This window comes from Vicia villosa, linkage group LG4, assembly GCF_029867415.1.
Source record: "Vicia villosa cultivar HV-30 ecotype Madison, WI linkage group LG4, Vvil1.0, whole genome shotgun sequence".
Lineage (NCBI taxonomy): Eukaryota > Viridiplantae > Streptophyta > Magnoliopsida > Fabales > Fabaceae > Vicia > Vicia villosa.
In genome coordinates, this window is record NC_081183.1 from 157,919,545 (window position 1) to 157,943,463 (window position 23,919).

At 30.5% G+C, this 23,919-nt stretch overlaps 1 protein-coding gene and 1 pseudogene across 1 annotated transcript; both read right to left on the reverse strand.

The window, feature by feature from the left end:
• Window positions 1-13,083: 13,083 nt before the first annotated feature.
• On the reverse strand, window positions 13,084-14,838 carry LOC131600079 (flavonol synthase 1-like). Its single transcript, XM_058872310.1, has 3 exons — window positions 14,263-14,838; window positions 13,756-14,083; window positions 13,084-13,667 (listed from the first exon to the last, which is right to left on the reverse strand). The coding sequence occupies exons 1-3, from the start codon at window positions 14,706-14,708 to the stop codon at window positions 13,407-13,409; spliced, it is 1,035 nt and encodes a 344-aa protein (XP_058728293.1). The 5' UTR covers window positions 14,709-14,838; the 3' UTR covers window positions 13,084-13,406.
• A 2,138-nt stretch (window positions 14,839-16,976) lies between these two features.
• On the reverse strand, window positions 16,977-22,797 carry LOC131595682 (uncharacterized; annotated as a pseudogene).
• Between the last annotated feature and the right edge of the window lie 1,122 nt (window positions 22,798-23,919).

The following is a 23,919-nucleotide window of genomic DNA, read 5'->3' on the forward strand; positions in this document are numbered from 1 at the left end:
CACGTTTGTGTGTTTAAGTTTTTAGTATTCCATGTACTAATAACTTGATTTTTGGAAGTTACTTGTAAATAACTAAAAGTGATTTCGAAAAAATTGAATAATTAATGTTAATTTGAATTTAAAAGATAATATTAACATAGAAGAAATATTTTAAAATCAATTCTAAAAAAGGTACTGAGGGAATATTTTACAATTATTTCTAAATAAAAAATCATTTATATAATGTCTTGTAAAATTTTGATGCCAAGAAATGTTTGTTGAATAAACTTTAGTTACATTTGATTGCAAAAAAAAAAAATAATAATAATAATAATAATAATAATAATAATAATAATAATAATAATTCAAACTGTTACATTTAGATATTATCAACTCTATAATCCTTAAATACTAAATTTTTACTTGCCTTATGTTCAATTAAGCAACTTAAGGTATCTAAAACAATACGATACCTTTTGTCACAAAATTGAATAGTGCTATATTTAAGTTATTTAACTAATAAAACACCTTCAATAGTTATTGGGGAGAGATTTTCCATAATACCTTCACCAAGAATTTTACCTTGAGTGTTGTCCTCGTACTTGACGTGGCCGCTTTCTTTGTGATCAAATTTTATGAACATCGAAGTGTCTCCCATCATATGTCTTGAGCATCCACTATCAAAGAACCATAACCTTTCATGGGGACAAGACGTTCATACATGCAATTTAGGTATCCAACTAGTGGATCTTTCAGGGTTAGTTAAAGAACACTTAGGTATCCATGTCATGGTACCATTAGGAACTTTCACATCTCTAATGTGACAAAGAGGCCTAATGTGAGCTTTATCACCATAATAATGACACGAAGCTTTAGATGAGATACTCATTCTATTTTTCTAGCCAGTCGAGGGTTTTTCTCAAAACTAATCCCCCGCTCACTTGAAGACATAGAGCTAGTAGTAGATGTTAAAATATCTAGTTCTAGTTGTCCTTTGAGATTTTCACTTTCAAGTTTTAAAATTGGACAAGTAACACAGTCCATCTTTACTATCTTTTTCACCTAAAGTATCAAAAATATTAAACGCTCATCTACAAGAGATGCATGCACTTCCTTTAAGGAGTCTAAACCACTATTAAGATCATTAATCTTTTTTCATGCTTTAAAAAAAATTTACTTTAGTGTGAAACTTTCTTAAAGGTACTTAGAGCATATGCATGCATTTCACTAAACGCTTTTGTAAATTAATTACACAGAGGCTTAACTTCAGGGTCAAAAGTGTATGCCTCTGAGTCTTCATTTTTCTTGTGTGCCATCAAGAATAGGTTGGCACATTCACCATCTAAAATTGAACCAGAAGATCAAAATGAGCTCTCGTCTTCTTTTTCCTAGGAAATATAGGCCCACAATTGTTGAATTCCTTATCCTTTTTTTATGATGTTTGTTGAGACTTGGGCACGTGGTTCTACAATGACCCAATTTTCTGCATTTGAAATATGTGTGTCTTCTTCTTTTCTCTTATGGTCCTTCTTGTACATATGAGACTTCCTGAAATTAAATCAGATTTTTGTCGTAATGCTAAACCTTATGTTTCCTCATATATTGATTGTAGTGCTTGATGAATAACCACATCTTCCCCGTTAGAATAGTCTTCTCCAAAACTATCATAATCGTCCTTATTTTTCTTTGTCCTTAACGGCGAAGCTATCAAGGATAGATCCTGATCTTTCTTCTTTTACCTTCTCTTTTCTTTTTCGACATTACTTCTCTTTCAACGAGTCGTTTTAGTTTGCTCTCATGATCGATTAACTTTCCAAAAAGCTTTGTAATATCTAAAGTACTAAGATCATTTGCTTTTTTAATGTCTATTACATTTGGTTACCATTCCCTTCACATAGATCCACTACAAGAAAATTGGCAGATTGCGAGAGATATTTTGGCAGCTTACGACGGTTAAAACCGCCGCAATTTACAATCTACGATGGTTGCAATAACATTGTTGAATCGTGTGTCCCCAACCTGTTTCACGACAGTTGCCAAAACCGTCACACCAACCTTCGCACTAATTCACGACGTGTTGGAATTAACCTAAACTAGAAATAATTACGATTAAAAATCATTGTGAATATGCCTTTGATTATGGTTTTCATTGTTGTTTGTGACAGTTTAAAACTGTCGTGAATGTGATATCCTGACGGTTGGAACCGTCATAATTTTATAGGAGGTTTTTTTATTACTCTAAATTCGCAAGTAATATCGCAGATATTTTTGAAGGTAAATCTTCAGGAATTTTCAAATTCGCGAGTAAGTCCTCAGTTGATATATTTCTAAAATTACACAATTATATTTGTATACTTGTCATCAGAATTTTTTGTAATTTAGAAAAGAAATACAAAATTTTAAAGGAAAGAATTTTTGTTTCGACTCAATTATATATGCAAGGCTTGACAAAAAAAATTCTAGTTACATTTCGATCTTTCACATACTCAAGGTACAAGGGAAAATTACTAAGTGAATATGGTAAGTAATGAAATATCACCGACGACCTTGTTTAGACTTCTTATTTTGTTGACCAGATTAGGAGGCACAGGACCTGGAAAAACAATTAAAAATCATAATTATATCATAATCTAACTTAGCAAAACTACTCAGAAGTTTGTTAAAATCACTAAGTGAATATGGTAACTAATGAAATATCACCGATGACCTTGTTTAGACTTCTTATTTTGTTGACCAGATTTGGAGGCACCGGACCTGGAAAAACAATTAAAAATCATAATTATATCATAATCTAACTTAGCAAAACTACTCAGAAGTTTGTTAAAATCATTGGTTACTGAATTTCCAGAAGAAAAAAAATAAATCATACTTGCTAGAGTTGGAAGTCTTCCCTTTGCAGCATTCTCATTAAATTTCCCAAACTACTTTATAGGGTGGGGAGTTGCTAAAAGTACACCTTTCTTACCATCTACAACACAAATTTAATCAATAATATATTAACTTTTCTAAACCAAACACCATAGTGCATAACAACATTTATATGAACATTTCTAAAATTAATGCAATTTCTATTAACATTTCTAAAACTAACATCATTCCACTGATAAACAACATCACAGTGGCGAGTTGCGTACCTCAAATATGATGGCGAAGCTTAAACGGTAAGGTTGGAAGAGTTGGTGTTCAAGTTAAAGTTGGAAGAGTTGACGTTGAAAAGCGACAATTTTAAAGTTGATGTTGGAAGAATTTTGATGAAAATCGCCTAGCATTTTTTGTGAAGAGAATGTCGTTGAAGTTAGAGTCTATTTCTCTGAAGTATTCATGAAATAGAACCATCATGTTATTTATAGGCAGAACAGAGATAATAGATTAATTAAGAATTTAAAATAATATAAAATAAAATAAATAAATAAAGACATTTGAAAATATTGATGCAAAAGATATTACCCCTCAGTTAGGTAATGTAACCGAGTGTAATACAAATTAAAAAGAGGAAAAGAAAAAGGCGCCATGTGAGAAATAGTAACCCTAAACTAATTAAATATTAAAAAAATATAAAATGTAGTATCTGGGATTCAAAGCGAGGTTCGGGTAGTTATATTTCCTCGGTTTTTGAAATAACTGAGGGTATATGTTGTTTTTTTTTATAAAAATTAATCATGTCACCCCCCAAGACATGTATATATATATATATATATATATATATATATATATATATATATATATATATATATATATATATATATATATACCTTGATTATTGGTGGAACAAGGTGAAAGTTTTGTCATAAAATGTATTATTTGTAGTAGTGTGGTGTGCAAATCCGGAATGGATGGAGGGTTAGGTATAAGAGATGTCAAATGTTTAATCATGCTCTTATTAGTAAATGGAGATGATAATGTTTGATTGATAAAAAAGACATATGGAGAGGTATCCTTCATCATAGATATGTCATGTTGGATACTTTTATGCTTGGTAGTGGTGTTCGTAGAGAAAACAAGAAGAATCCCCTTTGGTGGATGAATATCATTTCTCTTAGTGTGAAAATGATGAAGCGCCTGACTGGTTCTGGAAGGGGGTATCTTGTAAAATTGGATCAAGTAAATCAATTTTGTTTTGGAAACAGAAATGGCAGTGACTGGAAATTATAGAAGAAGCTTTCCCTTTTATATATGATCTATCACATAAAAAATTGGGTTTTATGCAAGATATGATTTCTTTTTGGGGGGTAATTGGACCTGAGATATCCTCACACAAAGATTCAGCTAGATGCCTTGTTGTTCAACCTATGGGATGTTGTTTTGCTGCAGAATACATAAGACATGTTTGTTTGGCTCCATAATGTTGAGGAAGTTTACTCTGTTATATCAAAGTATAAACTGTTAAAAGGGCTGAAGGTGAAGAAGTTATTTTGGATCAAAATAGGCGGTGGGATTGATATGTTGGAACAAAATATGTCCATACTCCTTATGTTTTGATAATTACAAAGTACTTAAAGAACAATGGGGTATACTAGCATTTGTTTAAGTGTGCGGGATCATTAAGCCCTAAATTAACTTAGTTATGACCCAATTAAATAGCTTATAAAGAGAAGCAAATGACTCAAATTCTGATGGATCGGAATCTGATGTCTCAGCACTTGGATTCATTGCTTCTGATGACAACTCATAATCTGATGATCTAGAAACCTAGTACAATGCCTCTGATCAATACTCCATGAAAAGAAGTTTTGTCTTGTCAAAAGCCAGATTATGGTGAAAGTTAACTAGGATTCCTAGTGCAAGGGTCCAACGACCTCTTTAGTCTGCTCCAACATCCTTGTGGTCGCTATGTTTGAGAAAGACACCATGGATAAAGCTTTTACTCAGAAGATGAATATCTTTAAAATATCAACTCTCAACGTCTCTCTCTTAGAGATTGCTTCTCAACAAAGACACTTGTGTAAGTCATCTTCCAACGGATCTTTAGTTGCCTCTATATAAGGAGCTAAATATTTTAAGGAAGATAACAACAAGAATAAGAAATGGAAATTTTACTCTATGATTTCGTATATATTTGTTGTATTGCATATAGTCTTGATATTTAGTATCTTGTATATCTTAGAAATCTCAAGAAATTTTTTTGGTTGTGTTGTATTCTTTGTGCACCACTGATTATAAATCAAGTGCATCTTATTTTCTATTCATCTAAACTATTTGTTTAGAAGTTTAATCGAAGTCTCTTGCTAGGTTGATTGAGTAAAGGAAGTATCTTGCTAGGTTGCTTGTGCAAAGGAAGTCTCTTTCTAGATTACTTGAGCAAAGGAAGTCTCTTATTAGGTTGCTTGAGTAAAGGAAGTCTCTTGCAAGGTTGCTTGAGCAGAAGTCTCTTTCTAGGTTGATTAAACAGGGAAGTTTTAAGTTGTTTCGCTTAAGCAGATTGTAATTAAGTTTTTATCATAGTGGAAAATATCTTGTGGTACAAGGGGACTAGACTATTTTCAATTGTAGAGGAACCAGGATAACTTATGTGTGTGTTTTTACTTATTGCTTATGCACTTAATCTTTTTTTGATGCTAACCGCTTTATACACAGATTTTGATCTTAACAATCAATTTTTGAAGTTGTTATAAAAGAAGCAAAAGATTCCATCCATCATACACAATTCAATCCCCCTTCTTGTATTTTTTTTCTCACCTTCAGTTGGCATCAGACCACAGTATGTGCTAAACACTTAAAAGTGGTACAGAAAAATATCCCAAATAAAAAAGTATATTAGATGGGTGACTCTCGTAGAAATGTTATTGGTACTACTGATATACTATTTGATTATAGTGCTCCTGAAAATTCATTATTCTGCTAGACCACCTATAATCAGTGGTGATTCCACTCAATTTGAATTGTGGAAAAGTAAGATGTACACCTACATTATTAGTCTTGATGATGAGTTATGGAATATCCTTGAGGATGATATTGACATTAAAGTCAATAGTGTTGAAATGGTGGTTGACAGAAAAACTCTCACTCTAGCTCAGAAGAAATTCTATAGGAAACATCATGGAGTTAGAGGATCTTTTATTGAATCTCTACCTCACTATGAGTACATTAAAATCATTTATAAGTCTATTAGGTAGTAAGATTATCTTTTATTCATTGTGTTCTACTTATGAAGGAAATCTTCAAGTTAAAGTGGTAAAGACTGACCTTCTTGTACAACACTATGAGTTGTTCAAAATGAAGGATAATGAAGATATTGAAACCATTTTCTCTAGGTTTCAATTTCTTGTGTCATGCTTCAGGTGTTGAACAAAAGAAGCTTCTAAGTGACACTCAGAAAGCTCTTCGAAGAGAAGTTGAGGAGGTAGCTGCCACAACTGTTGTTCTACCTACTAAAACTATGAGTGGAAGCACTGGTCAGACTCTTGGAAAAAAGAAGGAAGCTTATGTCCTTGTCTCTAAGCTGAAGAAGCTGAGGTTAATGATTCTTCCTGAAGAGGAAGAAGTTGAAGAAGTACCACTGGTAAGGAAAGCTAGACAACAGGTGGACACTGGTATGTCATATGTTGTCATAGCTGGTGCCAAAATCCTTGTGTCTGTTGTTGCACATCGTGCTGATGAAATTAACCAAGGTGTTGATAAAGTTTTGAGAAAATAGTTGGGAACAAGTTTTGAATAAGTAACTACATCTCCTGAGGTTGTTCAAATGGTCCAAGAAATTATATTTGGAATTCTAAAAACTGTCCTTAAATATTCTGAGAGGGTTGTTTCTAGTATGGTTGCCACGAGTGTTGATCAAATGGCTGAGGATTGTGTGGATGCTGAAGTAAGTACTGAGTGGCATGTGACAGAAGACGTGGATCGTGTGAAAGAACCTCTGAAGTTGATTTATAGCCTCTGAAGTTGTGCAAATACAGTCCCTGATGCAACTGCCTTTTATGAAACCATGTTTCTCACTAAAGATAAGGAAGGGCATAAGGTTGGCTAGCCTATCTGCCAATATCTCGAATATGATCTTGAATTTGAAATTTGCAAGAGCAATTGGTTTGAAGTTATCCAATGTATTTGCCTCTAATAAAAATCGATAGCTAATTATTTTTAATGATCATGTGACATATATGGTGTTTCTTTACAATAATATTTAACACATGCACAATTAGGGTTGGAAATGCGTCGAGTTGAGTCGAACTCGCTTCAGCTCGGCTCGACTCGTTAAGAATTTGTTCAGCTTAAATATCGGTTCGAGTTCGTCCCAAACTTTTTTCAGCTCAAGCTCGACTCATTCGAAGTTCACGAATAATTCAGTTTAACTCGTTAGGTTCAACTCGCTTGCTTCACGGACTTAAAAGTCATTTTTCAAAGTCAACTTTTTTTTATATATTTGACTTTTTAAATTAATATTTTCTAAAATATAAAATAAAAATAAAATAAAAGTTATAAAATTGAAATTTATACGATGTTGATTTTATTTGTATAATTATTTTTAGAAATATTTTGCTAACTTAAGAATATAAATTATCAATTAAAATCATTAGATTAAAAGAACGTAATCTTTAATCCTACTGTTAAAGGCAATGTAATTCATCTCATATATAATCGAGTTGGCTAATGAACGTAACGAGTTGAACTATGTATAGTTCAAGTTCCGCTCATTTAAGTAACGAACTTAGTTTTTAGCTCATATTCAGCTCATTTGATTTATGAACCTAGTTCAACGATTTAATTGTTGAACTGAATTTCAAACTATTTTCGTTTTAGTTCGATTTATTGTTAGCCTTATGCATAATCCAACTCACTAACTTCCCCCTAACATTGAATTAATTATTTTTAATGGAACGAATAACTAATTATTAATTAATGTGCATGTGACATATATGATGTTTTCCTACAATAATATTTAACTGATACATAATCCACCTCACTAACTTCCCCTAACGGGTAATTAATTATTTTTAATGCATATGTGACATATATGATGTTTTCCTACAATAATATTTCACTCTTAGACAAACCAATTGTTACAAAGTCTATGTTTTCTTTTCTTTTTTTAATTAAACCAATGAATACTCAATTTTAACTTAATCATTCAAGAATCAACTATGAGTGGCATTAACCAGTACGAATGCACCAGTACAATACTAATTGCTTATAAAAAATTTATAAATTAGTAAGGACTAAATCACTTTTTTCTTAAAAAACTTAAGCGTCAGTTTGATATTTATAAAAACTAATCAACTTGTAAAATTTAAAAGATTAATAATAACTAATTTGATATTTAAATTAGAGTGAGAAAAAATTTAATAAATTAGTAGAGATTAAATTACAATTTTTTAAAAAGTTAGGTGACAGTTTAAAATTAAAAAATATATATATCAACTTACGAATTTTACAGGATTAAAAGTAACAAATTAGGTATTTAAATTATACAATATGAGAAAAAATATCAAATTCTTTACTTTGATGTGTCATTTTATGTTTTTTAAATTTAATTTAAACAAAGTATTTCATAAACTTTTATTATTTTAATCAATTTCTATATTTTATTATTCAAATATCAAATTTTATTGTTGAGTTCCAAACTACAAAATAGCGGTTGAATTTATACAAATGTAATGAAAATTTGCTTTATCTTTTCTAATCCAAGAGGTTCTACTACGGGTGGCAAAACGGGTTGTCCGCCCCGCCCGCTGTCCGCCCCGTCTTAAACCCGCCAAAAAACGAGCGGGGCAGGCATGCCCGTCAAGTGAAATGGGCATACAAATCATACCCGCCCCGCCAAGATGGCGGGCGGCGGGCTTGCCCGCCTATTTTTATTTATATTTTTTTCATTTTTTTAATAGATTAATAGTTTTTTTTTAAGTTTTAATTAAAATTTTCACTTATTTTTTAAAATAATTTTTTATAAAAGCAACTTTTTAACAAATTTTACTTAAAAAAATATTACATATATTTACAAATAAATATATAAAATAAACCATCAAGAATTGGAATTACTAGAATTAACTAAAAAAGAGAGAATTTTAGAGGAGAGGCGGACATTGGCGGGGCGGACTATGACGGGCGGCGGGTTTTGGCGGGGCGGACTTTGGCGAGTGGCGGGCCTAAAATCCCAATCCAACCCGTTATTTTTTGACGGGTGCGCGGGTCGGCCTGGCGGGCCACGGCCCGTTTTGCCACCCCTAGATTCTACATCACTTTGAAAGTGATTATTTATTAAATTAAATTAGATATTAAAATAATACTATTTTGATTATAATTTTAAATAAAAATTTATTTTATAAATTTATTAAAAAATAAATATAATATATATATTAATAGTAATTTTTAAAAGTATGTATTATTTAATACTCTCTCCAATTCTATTTTTTTTAAAATTACTTTTTAGATAAATTGAATAATTAATATATTTGAATAATATATTATTTAGTAAATTAAAATGTAAATTATCTATTTAATAAATTTAAAATGTAAATTATTTAGAGGAAATAGTTTGTCTTTGAATTGGCGTGACAGGGAAAGGGGCCTCAGATAAGAATTTAAGTGAGGGACATATTCTTGGATAATAATTTAAGTGATATATGGTGGTTTTAAGAGAGTTGGGGATGTGTTGAATGATGTGAAGTTGATTTTTTGAAATGGGGTAGTGGTTTGAAATAGAAGGCAAGGTGATATCTTTGGATAAGAATTCAAGTGATATATGGTGGTTTTAAGAGGGTGGAGAATATGTTGGATTATGTGAATTTGATTTTTTTTGAATTGTGTGGTGGTTAGAAATAGAAGGAAACTTGATATCTCTCTGTCAAGGATTGAAATTGTACTTTTGGAAATCTGACATTAAAAACACAACAATTTTACATTTGTTTCAATTTTTTAAAAATTATTTTCAAATATTTTTTATTTTAAAAATTTTTTTTACACATCGTTTTTGTCATAATTATTCTCATGCTTAAAAAGTGACAATACAATTACATGAAAATAAAATATAATTAATTAAAAATTTTCACTTCTACTCGCATTTATTTTTAATTTTATTTCTTACACTTTTAAAATTAAATAAATATTGTAAATATTTCCGAAAGTTTTAAACTTTTGACCAAATACTTGCATAAATATATTATCCTAAAAAATAATAATTTTAAGATTAAAGTTTCAATGAATGATCTTGTAACTTAAAAAAAACGCATTGTAAGGTTCTGTTTGACATTTTTGAAGTTTATAGTTTATAGTTTATAAGCTCACATAACAATAAAAGAATTGTTTAGTAACGGTCTTTTATCACGAGCTTATAGCTTATTTTACTAGTTTATAATTTATTTTTCAGACACTGTTTTACATAGCGTTTTAACTTATAGCTTATCTTTTTTTTTTTTCATTTTTAACCTTTATTATTTTAACTAAAATTCACTTCTACCCTCTAATTTATTTTAATTTAAAATAAAATAATTAAATATTAAATGCCTTTTATGTTATTTTAATTAATCAATTAGTTCAACCGCTAATTTTATCAAACATTTTAATCAGTTTATCAGTTATAAGTCATCAGTAATCAGTTATAAACTATAAATTATCAGTCATCAACCATAAGTTATCATCTATCTTATTAGTCCACCCTTACTTTTATCAATTAGAGTTAAGTGATATAGGACAGTTTTAAGGGAGTCGGAGATTTTCTTTTTTTGGATTTATGTAAAGTTGGTTTTTGGGGATTGGGTGGTAGTTATAAATAGAAGGGCTAAGTTGATTGTTGTTAGAATAAGTAGCTTTGTCTCTAGAAAGTACCGAAAAAAATTTCTTCATCCTATAAAGAGAACAATGAAACCAATTGATTATAAAGAAAATTTTTTTATGAAAAATTAATAAAATTGAAACTTTTAATAAATTAGAGTTTTAAGATTCAACTCAAAAAGGATAAAAGAATGAGAAAAATTTGAATACTCACTTTACCTTTGATTTTCAATCACCCGCAAATAAATGAAGTCAAGCCAAGAGAAAATATGAGAGCAAGAGACAAATATGAGAGATGGGGGTGGGGGGGGGGGGGGGGTGAGAAGAAAATAAAAAAGAAGTTACTCAGAGAGAGAGAGAGAGAGAAGTGAGTTGGTGTTTGTGGTATTTTTTATTTTATTAATTAATTTGATAATAATAAAACTAAACATATATATATATATATATATATATATATATATATATATATATATATATATATATATATATATATATATATATATATATATATATAACTCTGGTGTGGCTATAGCCACACCCTGCCTATGTATAGGTCCGCCCTGCATGGTTAAAGAAATGATTTTAATGAAGTGTTTAGGCGATGTTTCCTAAAAGTTTAAGAATCAATATCTATAGAGATTGGTTGTTAATGTAACTCGACCTTAGCCTAGATACATATATTGATCTATTGTTGAGAGACTTAATATGAATGATCTCACATTAAGATTATTACATGTGTCACATGATATTTTGTTTGATGGACAATGTCTTTTCTTATTTAATGATAAGAAGGACACATGAAAAACATCCATACGATTTGGTTATTAGATCAATCATGTACTCCATGATATGTGATGCACTATATGCACCATATGTTATAGGAGGTCCATGGGTAACTTAAAAGGACTTAGTGTTTCATTTCTTGAGATGATGTGGGAATAACCATTGTAAAGGAGTTACAATGATGTTATTCCAAAATCAATGAACAATATATATCCATATCAGTATCACAATATAAAATAAATGTTATGCTTATAAGACAACTTTGTAAGTTATGAAAGGCTTCGGACAGTTATTGTTTCTAGCACAAAAGTCAAATGTTATGATTTGGATAGTTATTCCCCTCTCACAATCCTTTTTTTTTTCTTCTTTCTAAAATTTAAAATTTAAAATTTAAATTATTATTTTTCATTTTTCAAATTCATATCCTATCTCACTTTTCTCTCCACATTTATTTTTCATTTCACTTCTACTTATCTTTCTCTCTCGCATTTTCTCTCTCTTATGTTTTCACTTTCATTTTAATTTTTTCTCTCTCAATTTTCTTTTTCCCTTTTTATTTTTCTAAACATAATTAAATTAATAAATTGAATCTTTTTAATGGAACAAAGAGGAACACGTAAAAATTTACTCAACCGAAAATATAATTATTTTATTATTATTAAAAAATTATTTTCAAATGTCAAAATTTCTATTGTAAAGCCACTTTAGCAAAATACCTTTTTTATTTAACAATTGTCTTTATTTGAGATACAAAATTCTTATTTTCAAATGTCAAATTTTTTCTCACGGCACATTATCAGCAAAATACCTATTTTATTTTAATTAACACTTGTCTTTATTTGAGACACAAAATCCTTATTTTTAAATATCAAAATTTCTATTTTTATCACGGGACACTATCAACAAAATACATATTTTATTTTAAATTATATTATATCTTGTCCATTATAACTTTGGATTCTATTGATTAAAGTCAAATGACTTTTTTTTTATTTTGACTAAGGGTCTGTTTGTTTCAGCTTTAAAAAAATAGATTTTTTCTTTATATTTTTTAAAATAGATTTTTCAAAACCGTTTTTCAAAATATTACAAGTTTTTTCATATTTGTTTTTTCAAAAATAAAACACTAATTTTGACATCCTATAATATAAATATACATTATTGAAGATCAAAACTTAGTCAAAATTGCAATTTTTGTAAAAAGTTGTATTTCAAAAATATTTTTTTATGAAAATCTATTTGAAATAGCTTCAAAATTAAGTGATTTTTTAAAATTTTGATATCCAAATTTTTTTTTCATAAATACTTGAAATACCTAAAATCACATTTTAAGAATAACTATTCAAACAAAATTTTCATTTGAAGTTTTTATAAAAAGTTTCTTTGTAAAAAAATTTTTTACAAAATTATATAATACTATAAAAATTATTTTTGAAAAAAGCCAAAACAAACAGACCTAAATCATTCTCAAAATCACATCTATATCACATTTATTTCAAATTATTACCGCTATCTTAAATCTTATATTATTGTTAAGTTTATTTTTTTATTGATTGACATCTTATCTCAATAATTTTTACCCCAATCATTTTTACGCGTGCGGATGCACTGATATATTACTTGACACAATTATATATTACTTGTATTTGTGTGAAAAATACTCTTTTGTTGTGCTTTACACAAGCACTATGCATAACTTGAGGTAACATTTTTTCCTGACTCTTTAATTGATATGAGAGAATTTGCTTCATCTAAAAAGTTTGAAGATAATTTGCACAAGATTATTCTATTGCCATGGCATGAATTCATCAAAATTTCAGAATTCGAAACATTGACTTAAAACTACATGTCCACATGATTACTCTGATCATGCTTTTATTTGCTTTTATTTTGTCTTTTTAAGAGAATAGGAATTGAAACTCTATAATTGGATCTAACCATCTCTAATCCAAAATTCTGAAATGATGAATCTGGATATTCTCAACCTCACGTTTGTTGAAATCACTACGATTTCTATTAGCATAGAATTTGCCAATATTGTATGGTTTATATTTCGCAGGATTCTTCTCATTCACCAGCTCTTCTGCAGGTTTCGCCATAACATCTTGACTAGGATAAAAGAACAATGGAATCGAAAACCTTTCCTTCTGTGTGTTTACTACCACCCTGTGTTCAACACTCGTATACTTGTCATTGCTCCACACCTGCAAAAACACGCAACAATTCAGATTGAATCAATGAATTAAACTTCATAGTTTAACTTCATACATCCTTGCTTTGAAAGAAACATACCTGAACAACGTCACCGACATTGATGATGAATGCACCAGGAGTAGGCTTAACAGGAACCCAATCACCAACTGATTTTCTCTTGACTTGTAAGCCTCCAGTTTCATCTTGTGCAAGCACAGTCAAGGCACTAGAATCAGTGTGACGGCCAACGCCGAGTGCCAGATCAGGGAAAGGACATGGAGGATAGTGGTTCAGCCTCACCATGCTTAGTTGATTCTTGAAACACTCATGGAATTTTTCACCAGGTAAGCCTAAGCTCAGAGAAATCAACTCCAGTAACCTGTAAGATAGCTTCTCCACTTGCCTAGCATATTCCTGCATTGCCTCCCTAATGAAAAAAAAAAAAAAACATTATTTTCAATCTGAATATATGATTATCAATGTATCCGGTATGTATATATAGACCAAATACATTAATCATTTTATGAATCTAAAAAGTAAATTTTCTCTTATAATAAGGACCAGAGGGAAGTATAAGTATAACCATTTGGTAAGATATAAGATTACCTGAATTGAGGAGGGTTTTGAGGCCATTGGTTGGTGAGAGTCCTTAGCTCAAAGTCACCTGGTTCATGAGAAGAAGGAACTTGTGTTGTACCCCCAACAAGATAATCAAAAACCTCTTTCCAGTCTCTTATGTTCTTGGTATGTTCAGCATCATGATACCCCATTGCATTAACAGCATCTCTTTTCACTTTCTTCTTTTCCTCCAAGCTTAGCTCAAAGAACCTCTTCATCTCAGTCTCAACCTTTTCGCTAACCTCAGCAGGAACTCCATGGTTGATGACTTGAAAGAATCCCCATTCTTCACATGCATTGCCAACCTTCGAGATAAGGCTTTCTTGACTAGTTTCTGAGAGGTCGATGATTGGAATTTCATCAACTTGGACAAAGGTGGATAAGTCGGGACGGTGTTCTGTGGATTGTATGAAAGCTGGATCAATGTTTCCCATGTTTTGAGTTTTGTGGTTCCTGGTATTCTCAAAGAACACTTTATATAGATGAAAAAATGTTTTTTTTTCTTTAATGAATATTGATGGAAATTTGTTGGTATGTGAAGAACACGGTTTTTTCTTTGCTTTCTGTTTTTTCATGTCACATGTTTATAGAAGTACTATGAGCACAATAATACATCGAATGTGGACGTTTTTCTAATTGAAGGATGAATAGGAACAAATTTTGGTGGGGAAAGCATAAGTAGAAAATTACAAATTTTCATTTCTGGTATACTGCTTCATTTTGTTCTTGTTATCTTCAAAAAATTAATATATTAAATAATCAATGAATATAGATCGTATATGAACCAAATGCATTGGTATGTTTTTATTATATTAAAAACTATTTTTGAATATTTTAGATAAGCAATGATGCTTTGTCATGGTCTTATTATATTAAAAACTATTTTTAAATATATTAAATAATCAATGAATATATATAAACCAAATGCATTGGGGAACCAGAAATTTTAGGCAGCCTGTTTTAATTTTTACACCTTATTTTTACTAATTTTTCCCCTAATTTTGTCTAAAAATCGACTATTAAATTGAGGGAAATACAAAAAAAATAGAGCTTGAGCCCGGGCGCTTGCCCGGTCTAACTGGGCTTTGGCTCCTCCCCTGTTTGCATGTTCTTATTATATTAAAAACTATTTTTAAATATACTAAATAATCAATGGATGTAGACTATATATAAACCAAATGCATTGGTGTGTTTTTACTATATTAAAAATTATTACTAAATGTATTAAATAATCAATGGATGTAGACTATTATATAAATCAAATGCATTGGTATTTTTTATTATATTAAAAACTATTATTAAATAATCAATGAAACTATATATAAACCAAATTGGTATGTTCTTATTTTATATTAAAAAATATTTTTAAATATATTAAATAATTAATGGATATAGATTATATATAGACCAAATGCATTGAAAAAACTATATAAAGATCAAATACTTTAGTTATTGATTATTTAATGTAAATAAATAGTACACTTTTTTAATGATAAGTATTAGAAAAAATATCTACTTTTATTAAATGATTTTTAAAGTATTAGTTTTACACCTTATCTGAAAAAGGTTCCGATTTAAAATTGAAAACAATTTTATATATATATATATATATATATATATATATATATATATATATATATATATATATATATATATATATATATATATATATATATATATATATATATATATATATATATATATATATATATATTCTCAACTACTACCATAACTTTTTATTTTATTATAACTTTATTTCAAATTTTTGACATTCTCAACTTTAACCATCATTAATTTTAAAAAAAAAAATATTGAGAAAATGGGTCATGCACTGACAGTGTAAAAAAGTTTTACACTCAACCAATCACGACCATGTATCCTACCAAGTCATACTGTTATTTTTAAATTACTGAGATGACATGGTTGGATGACAGTGTAAAACTTTTTTACACTGTCAGTGCATCACCATTAAACCCAAAATGATTTCTCTTGTTTCAAATTCAAATATTTTTTAAACTTTTCTCACATTTTTGCATTTAAATTTTTTTACTCTTCTATTCAAATGGTGTGTCATTTGAAATAAGTGACAGTTATAAATCATTACCTTTTAAAAAAATTGTTTCAATTTAAATGATGTGTACATGTCATTTTTTTTATACAAATCGGATATTCTATACCATTGCAAAAACTAAGAAGAGAATCTCAATGAGCGGCAAAACCCTTCTTCAAAAGATTTAACATTATTGCATACCCATAATTGAGTTTAGACCCATAACCTTTTGGTTAAGGTGAAGAGATCCTTATCATCTCATATAAATACTTTTGAGTATATAGTATATCTTTTGAGTATATCGTATTATTTGAGATATTAGACAAATAATTATGAGCCCTTGTGAAATTTGAAAAACCAACAAAAGTAAGTCACGTGTCATTATTTTCATTAGAAATATGTGAAAATATGATCAAATTTGTTTAAATTTGAAATAGAAAACTAATTTCATAAATAGGATAAAATTTGGGAAATAAAACTAGATTTAAGCTAACTATACTATGATTTCTTTTTCATTTGCATTCATGTGCTTGAAGGGTTGTTTTATGTATTTAGGGATTCATGTGCTTGAAGGGTTGTTTTATGTATTTAGGGCTTCCAATATACTCTAAACAGATTCTTTAAACTAGAACAATAATCAATAATAATTCAATAAAATAAAAATTGTATACATCTAATATAAGAACTGGTTTGATAGTTGGAGAAAATAAAGGGAAAAAAGGGTTTACATTACAGGACAAATCTGTTCCAGTTCAAACACTACTAAAGAGTGTGTACCGCTCAATCATCGATATGAGCTAAAAACCTGCTCCAGCGAAGTTGAGTGGTATCACCTTTGAAAATAAATCCTGAACTATTTACATAATAGAAACATTAGTGATTCAAGCAGCATTCATTGAGGTTGAAAGGACAACGTGAGCTAAAAATTGCACCCCGTCCTGAATTTTACTTATTGCTGTGATTTGATCAGCTCGAAGGTGTTCGGAGAAAGAATTGGCTTTTTCTTGAACTGATGCCTTGGGAACATCTGAGGGAGACTCGGCAGTTACACCTTTAATGGCAGCTTGATAGGCCTCTGATACATCAGATATGCCTGATGAATAAATGCAATAAAAATGTCAAACAATGAACGTAACTCAGTAATTGCTGCTTCATGGTATACAGGGTATGCTCAGAAGAGATTACTCATGACTTACTTGGAATTATCTTATGCCACAAACAATTATGTAATGTATAGTATAGCTTGCAAAAAAACATAACAGTTTTTTTTATTACAACTAGATTAACATGCAAAAGCATCACTATAGAGCCTACTAATCCCAACTATGTTAACAACTCAAAGCCTACTAATCATCCGCACCACATTGAAACCTTGTTAAAAATAAGCAAAAGCACATAGGCGTGGAAAGCCATAAGATCATCTATGGAAAAATTGGAACCCACAAAATACAAAAGAATTTCTTCAATAAAGGGAATTAGATTTCCTGCTGTAACAGCAGGCTACCCTAACCTTTGGATTTTAACTCAATAGCTGGGATTGTTTTACCATGTCAAACTAAATTTAAAATTAAACCACTTGACCTCAAATCAACGGTTGATATTGACCACAGCGTGAAATTGTGTAGAGATTACAGCAGTGAAACTGGATCCATAATAAAGCTATACAGGAGTGGCATCCCGCTGACCAACCAGGAGTGACATCCCACATAGCATCCATTACAAAGTAGGATATGCAATGCCAAAAGAAGCTAATTTATAGGCACAACTATTTCCTTCCAAAGGTATAAGACTTTAAATTGCATAACCCGCATGAGCATTATAGAATTCCCAACTTTTATAGGCCCGAGGGATTATGCATCATCCTCAAAAGCCTTAATCACAAGGAATAATGATTTACAATTCATATGAAAATAATTTGCAGTTTATATGAAAACAATTTACTGATATTTCCATTTTAATTATAACCTTACTGTCTTAACCATTAATTATTTTAATAATAAGTTTTAAAATATTAAACTGTTGCTAGTGATTGTTCCAGGTTTGGGTAAAAAAATCATCATTTTTTCATGGTTAACCACATCAACCCCCCAGCACACCCCTGATGGAAATATTCGTAAAACATGATTATGACCATAGATAGAAGCAATAGGCAACCAACCTGTAATAAAGCTGTTGGAAACTGCTTCTAAATATCCAATCATTGTCTGGGTATTTATCCTTATGATCTTAGCTTTTGCAGAAATGTCTTCAGGCCACTCTATGTTAGCCTTATCAGCGTCAACTTCTTCATCCTCAGTTTTGTTAGCAAGAGAAATGATGGATTTGCCTAACGTATGAAGTTGTGACACCGCGAAACAGCACATTTCAGACAGTCTCTGCAAAGTAAAGCAGTGCTATTTTACTCACTTTTACAACAAATCTTGCATGTTGAAGTAAAGAAAGAGGATAAATTTATAATTAATAGAAAAATAATATAGCAAGAATATTTTCTAGTACATGAACTCCCTCAGAATGAAGAGAGTCTATTCTTCCAGAAGTTCTCTGAATAATATCATTAACAGCTAGGCCAGCCAAGGCATTCGTGAAACTGAAACATGAAATAAGATGTGTCACATAATTGGGAAGTGAGCCTCCTCGATCTATCAGGGTAAATGATCAACACACTTATATAATGACTATAGCTGCAGATAGAAACAAGATCACAACAAACACATTCCTAAGTCATGGATGGTATTTTAGCTTTATTTTACTAATCATAAGAGTGCAAGCACATTTTGTCCATGTTATCGTCATGCATCCGACCCAACATTCAAATTTACTGCATTATGTACATTTTTTAAACCTATAGTTCGACACCCTTGGAAAGAGAATTGTGATAATCAGCACAGCAGAAATAGGGCATTTTAACTCTCAAAACTATGGCAGCAATAGTGTATGGATACAACATTGATAATTATGTATGGATGAGCTAAATTACCCAGCAGCCATTTCAGCAGCCTTGCCAACACTTGAATCGTGTAAATTCTTTATCTCATCACTGATTCCCCCATTCTCTCTCTTTATTGTTTTCCTTTGTTAGAATCGGCACCAACATCAATTTCAGTACTCAAATCAAAAATTTGTTGGACCTCTTTAAGCTTCCCTTCAAATAAAGACTTTTGCTCTGCAGATAGTTTTGTTTTTCTCCTGTTAAACAACAAGGCATAATGACTAGACAAAGCCTCCAGTTCCTGAGTATTCCATATGAAACAATTTGTTAACACCAAAAACCTAAAATACTGAGCAACTGCAATTGTTGAAACTACAGGGATTTTGGTGTAGAAGAAACAGGAGAAAACAAACTCTGAAGAGCATGATAACAATAATAATAGTAATAATAATGGCATGGTTAATAATGATGTGCTACAAAATATAATACAGTTATCAAACACTGACTGGACTCCTAACTCTATTTAAAAAATAAAAACAAAACATGGCATATGAAACCACTTCCAAGAGATCATGTATAATACTCAAATGGTATGTTTGGTGTGGGTGAAATTGGGGACATAGAGGTTGTGGAGAGAAAAGTTGAAGAGAGCAAGCTTCTCTTGTTTGGTTTGAAGAGAAATAACAAAGAAAGACAAGAAATGTGGTCCCCGCTGCTTTTTGCATCCCTTGATTGCAAAGAAAAAAAGTAAAAGGTAAAAGGTAAGAGGTTTATCTATTTTTCTATCTACGTCTCCCTCCCCTCCAAACTTCAATACAAAGCCTAACAGATTCTGCAAGATATAATAATGATTTTATAAATAATTTCATAAAAATCTTCAAAAGAAAGTTACCTCCAGCTGCTCCGGACCTCCATAAATGTAAAAACATCGATCAAATGTCACTTCTTCGAATAATTGATCTCCATCACCTTCTTTTCTAGCCTTTTCAACCTCAATTCCAGTTTCACTGATTAATAAGTCAATTGTCTCCTTACCCACATATTCAAGCACTTGCATCCCTTTTGCAGTAAAAGCTTTTCCAGTCTGTAACATAATAAATAGAAATAAGCATATATATGTGTGTAACTAGAGATAAAAGAAATCATATAGAGAATGACACAAGTTTTTCTAACCTCTAATAGAGAAGGTGCATTAGAACCTGCAGCTCCTGGTCCATCATGTTGTACAGTTCCTGCAAGGTTTGAAGCTGAATTCTCGAGCCTAGAGAAAATATTCAGGTTAATAGCTATAAGGCAAAAAATTAAAGGTAACAAAAGGTTTCCATTGCATATCAACAGATACAGAACAATTTGCAAGAAAGCATTGAAAAGCCATCACTTTGAAGAAAAGATTTACAAGAAAAAAAAAAACCTTCTCAGTCAACAGCAGTGAGATATATACAGTAAATAAAAACAAAACAGAAAGAAAACAACCAAACACAGTCCAGAGAATAAACTGTAGTAGTCGTATCCTCTGTTTTTGTAATCATCTATTTTTCTTCTTTAATAAAACCATTTCATATATGAAGTTTATGGAGTACAGAGTCAATAAGATCCATAAGCTTAGTGTTATAGATTGTGACGTTGTGGTAGATGAATAAACATATAAGAAAATATGCAATTAGGAATGCATACATTAGAAAGAAAGTAAGGATAGATCTATATAGGGAAAGATGATAGGGCCTTGCCTAATGTAAAGAAGCCCAATTAATCATCCACTTCGTAACAGTATTGGAAATACTAATGGTTCATGTTGATTTTACTAAAGGTGAAGCACTTAGTCTAAACTTAATTCCTATTTTAAAAATTGCACAATACATTAGTTATGAAATACATAGGAGTGTATTTTCATCAAAATATATAGAAATTACCATACTAGTGATCAGGAACTAGACTAACTAACAATCCAATCCCCAAGAAGGTTAACATAAATAAACATTAAAAACTAATTAAAACAATGAATCATACTTGTGTACTAAGTCACTGCCCCCTCTCCACGCATTTCCTAAAGCGCTCCATGCTCCAGAAGCAAAAGTCTCCACAGAGTTATCAAAAACCTTCAAACCCTACATACATTACAGAGTCAAGTATAAGTGATGGAGAAAGTACAGACTAGAATAACAACACGAAACACATTTTCCCCACTATGCGAGGTGGTCTACATGGATCAAACAATAGCATAATGTGCTTATCAAAACAAAAACAATAGCACAATGTTCTATCCTAATTGATATCCAATGATAAAGTACTATATGCAAGCAAAAAGAGTAAAACTTGGATCCATAAATACAAAAATATATTTTCCTTGATACATTTATGTATCGACGTTATACCATCAGTTGTCTCTTATAAACCAATATTGCCTACAACTACAAGTCAAAATAATCATCAAGACCGTAAAAACATAGACTAGAAGCTCAACTAAGTCTTATTTTCATTGCCACCCAGCAGAAAAGATATCAGCATACAAAAATTAAAAATTTGTGAACAAGAAACTTGCATATTTGTTACTATTTCATAGTAAAAACAAGAGAACAAACTACATAATATACAGAGATGCTAAGTTAATCTTATTGTGAAATGCATCGAAGATCTGACATCTAAATCTCAAATTCTCCCCCTACCCTTCCCAAAAAAATAAAAAATAAAAAAGTATCTTTTAATGCTTACCTGACTAAGCAGTGAATCTTCACTAGCGTTCTCCAATTTATCCAGGGCAGATTTTCGCAACGGAGCAGCCTCACTCTCATCGTCACTTTCCTTTGCAGTTTCTTCATCCCTTATATCCTCTTTGGGAGATTCGGAATCTTCAGCCGCTATTTGCAACTCAGCAATGCTCTTCGATGCTGTCTCTGCAACTGAAGCAGCCTGCATATTGAAACACACCATTAATTCACAGCCAAAAGTCCCATATTTATCCTCCTATCAATTGATTGTTCATAACAAGCTAAAACCTTCTAAAACTAAATAGCTTCTAATTTCAGAAACACATTAACCTAATGAACAGACATGTATGCATTACATAATTATCAATACTGAATCATAAACTGAGATCACAAAATCAAAAAGCTAATCAATAGATCTAAATAGTGCATAAAACGGTGTCGTATCGTTTAGAAATGTACATTGCGAGAGATCTCTTCAGCAGCTACAGCGGCGGCCTTCTGAAGATCAGAGAGAATGGTAAGGGGTGAAAATCCCCAACCACCCCAATTACCACCGCCGGTTGCGGCGGCCGACGGTTTAGGGTCTGATGGTTGTTGAGTAACTATGTCGTCGTCGTTTTTGTTGTTATTAGACTGCGTTTGGTCATCCATTTGAAGATTCGAATAATGAGAGAGGTTTTTGAGGATTTGATGTTTGATTGAAACTTCGATCTACTAATTTGAATTTCGTTTAGGAAATGAAAAAGGTGCGATGGAAGCACAACAATGTGGGAGACGACTCGACGTCGTTTTGAAGCCGTGTGCTCTTAACCACCGGTCTATCACATATTTGATTAATCATCAAGTTAGTTCATCAATTTCAAAAATATAAAAGAATATAAATAACAGAAAAACACAACATAATAGTTAGGAAATCAAGTGAAGCTGTATTGAAATATTATAATAATATATAATATTTTTTATTAAAAAAAAAATTTTTTTTATTAAGAGTACCAATATAAAATTGTGTAATTAATCAATTCATAATTTTATTAACCAACATTTTATATATTATTAACCAATTTTATTTTATTACTACAAATTATTTTTAATATATAAATGTTTATTAACTAATTTCATCCCTTTATTAGCCAACATTTTATATTTTATTAACCAACTTTGTTTTATTACTAAAAAATATTTTTAATACCTGAGAGTTTATTAACCAACTTCATTACTAAATTAACCAACTTTTTACATTACATTAACGAACTTTGATTTACTATTAAAAAGTAATGTTCATGTACGGTTTATGTGGATACTATTCACGGTCTTGACATTGTTCATGGTCACTGTTCATTCATGTCACTTTTCACTGTTTACGTCACTATTCACCATATTTGTGAACAGTGAATACAGTGTAGGTGTAAGAAATGGTGTAGGAATAACAATGCTCATAATAAATGGGTTGAGATTGAATTGGTGAATTTATTTATCTAATTGTACATTCATGTGAGACAACTTGTACTCTCTACGTCTCATAATAAGTGTCTTATTTAAGATCTGCGTGATTCTTAAGAAAATGATTAAATGTGTTGGTTTTAATGATAAAATTAATATCATTTACTAAAATACTCTTATTTATTATATGTGTGGGGTAGTTGAAAAACGTAAAAATATGAGTATAGTAGTGGGAAAAAATAATAAATGTTGTATTGGTATTCTAAATAGACATTTATTTTTAGATATAGAAAAGGTGAAAATGGGACACTTATAATGAGACGGGTGGAGTAATATTTATAAATCTTATTTATAGAAAGATTATGTCATGGAAAAACTCTTTTAATTGATTAAAATGAGATTCTAATTCATTGCTCAGGTACAAAAGGATTTTCTGGTAGTTTTAATAAAATTTGGGAAATTATTTGATCATTCAAAAGTGTGAGTGTGATTTGTCTTAGTATTTTAAGTGCTCAATTTAT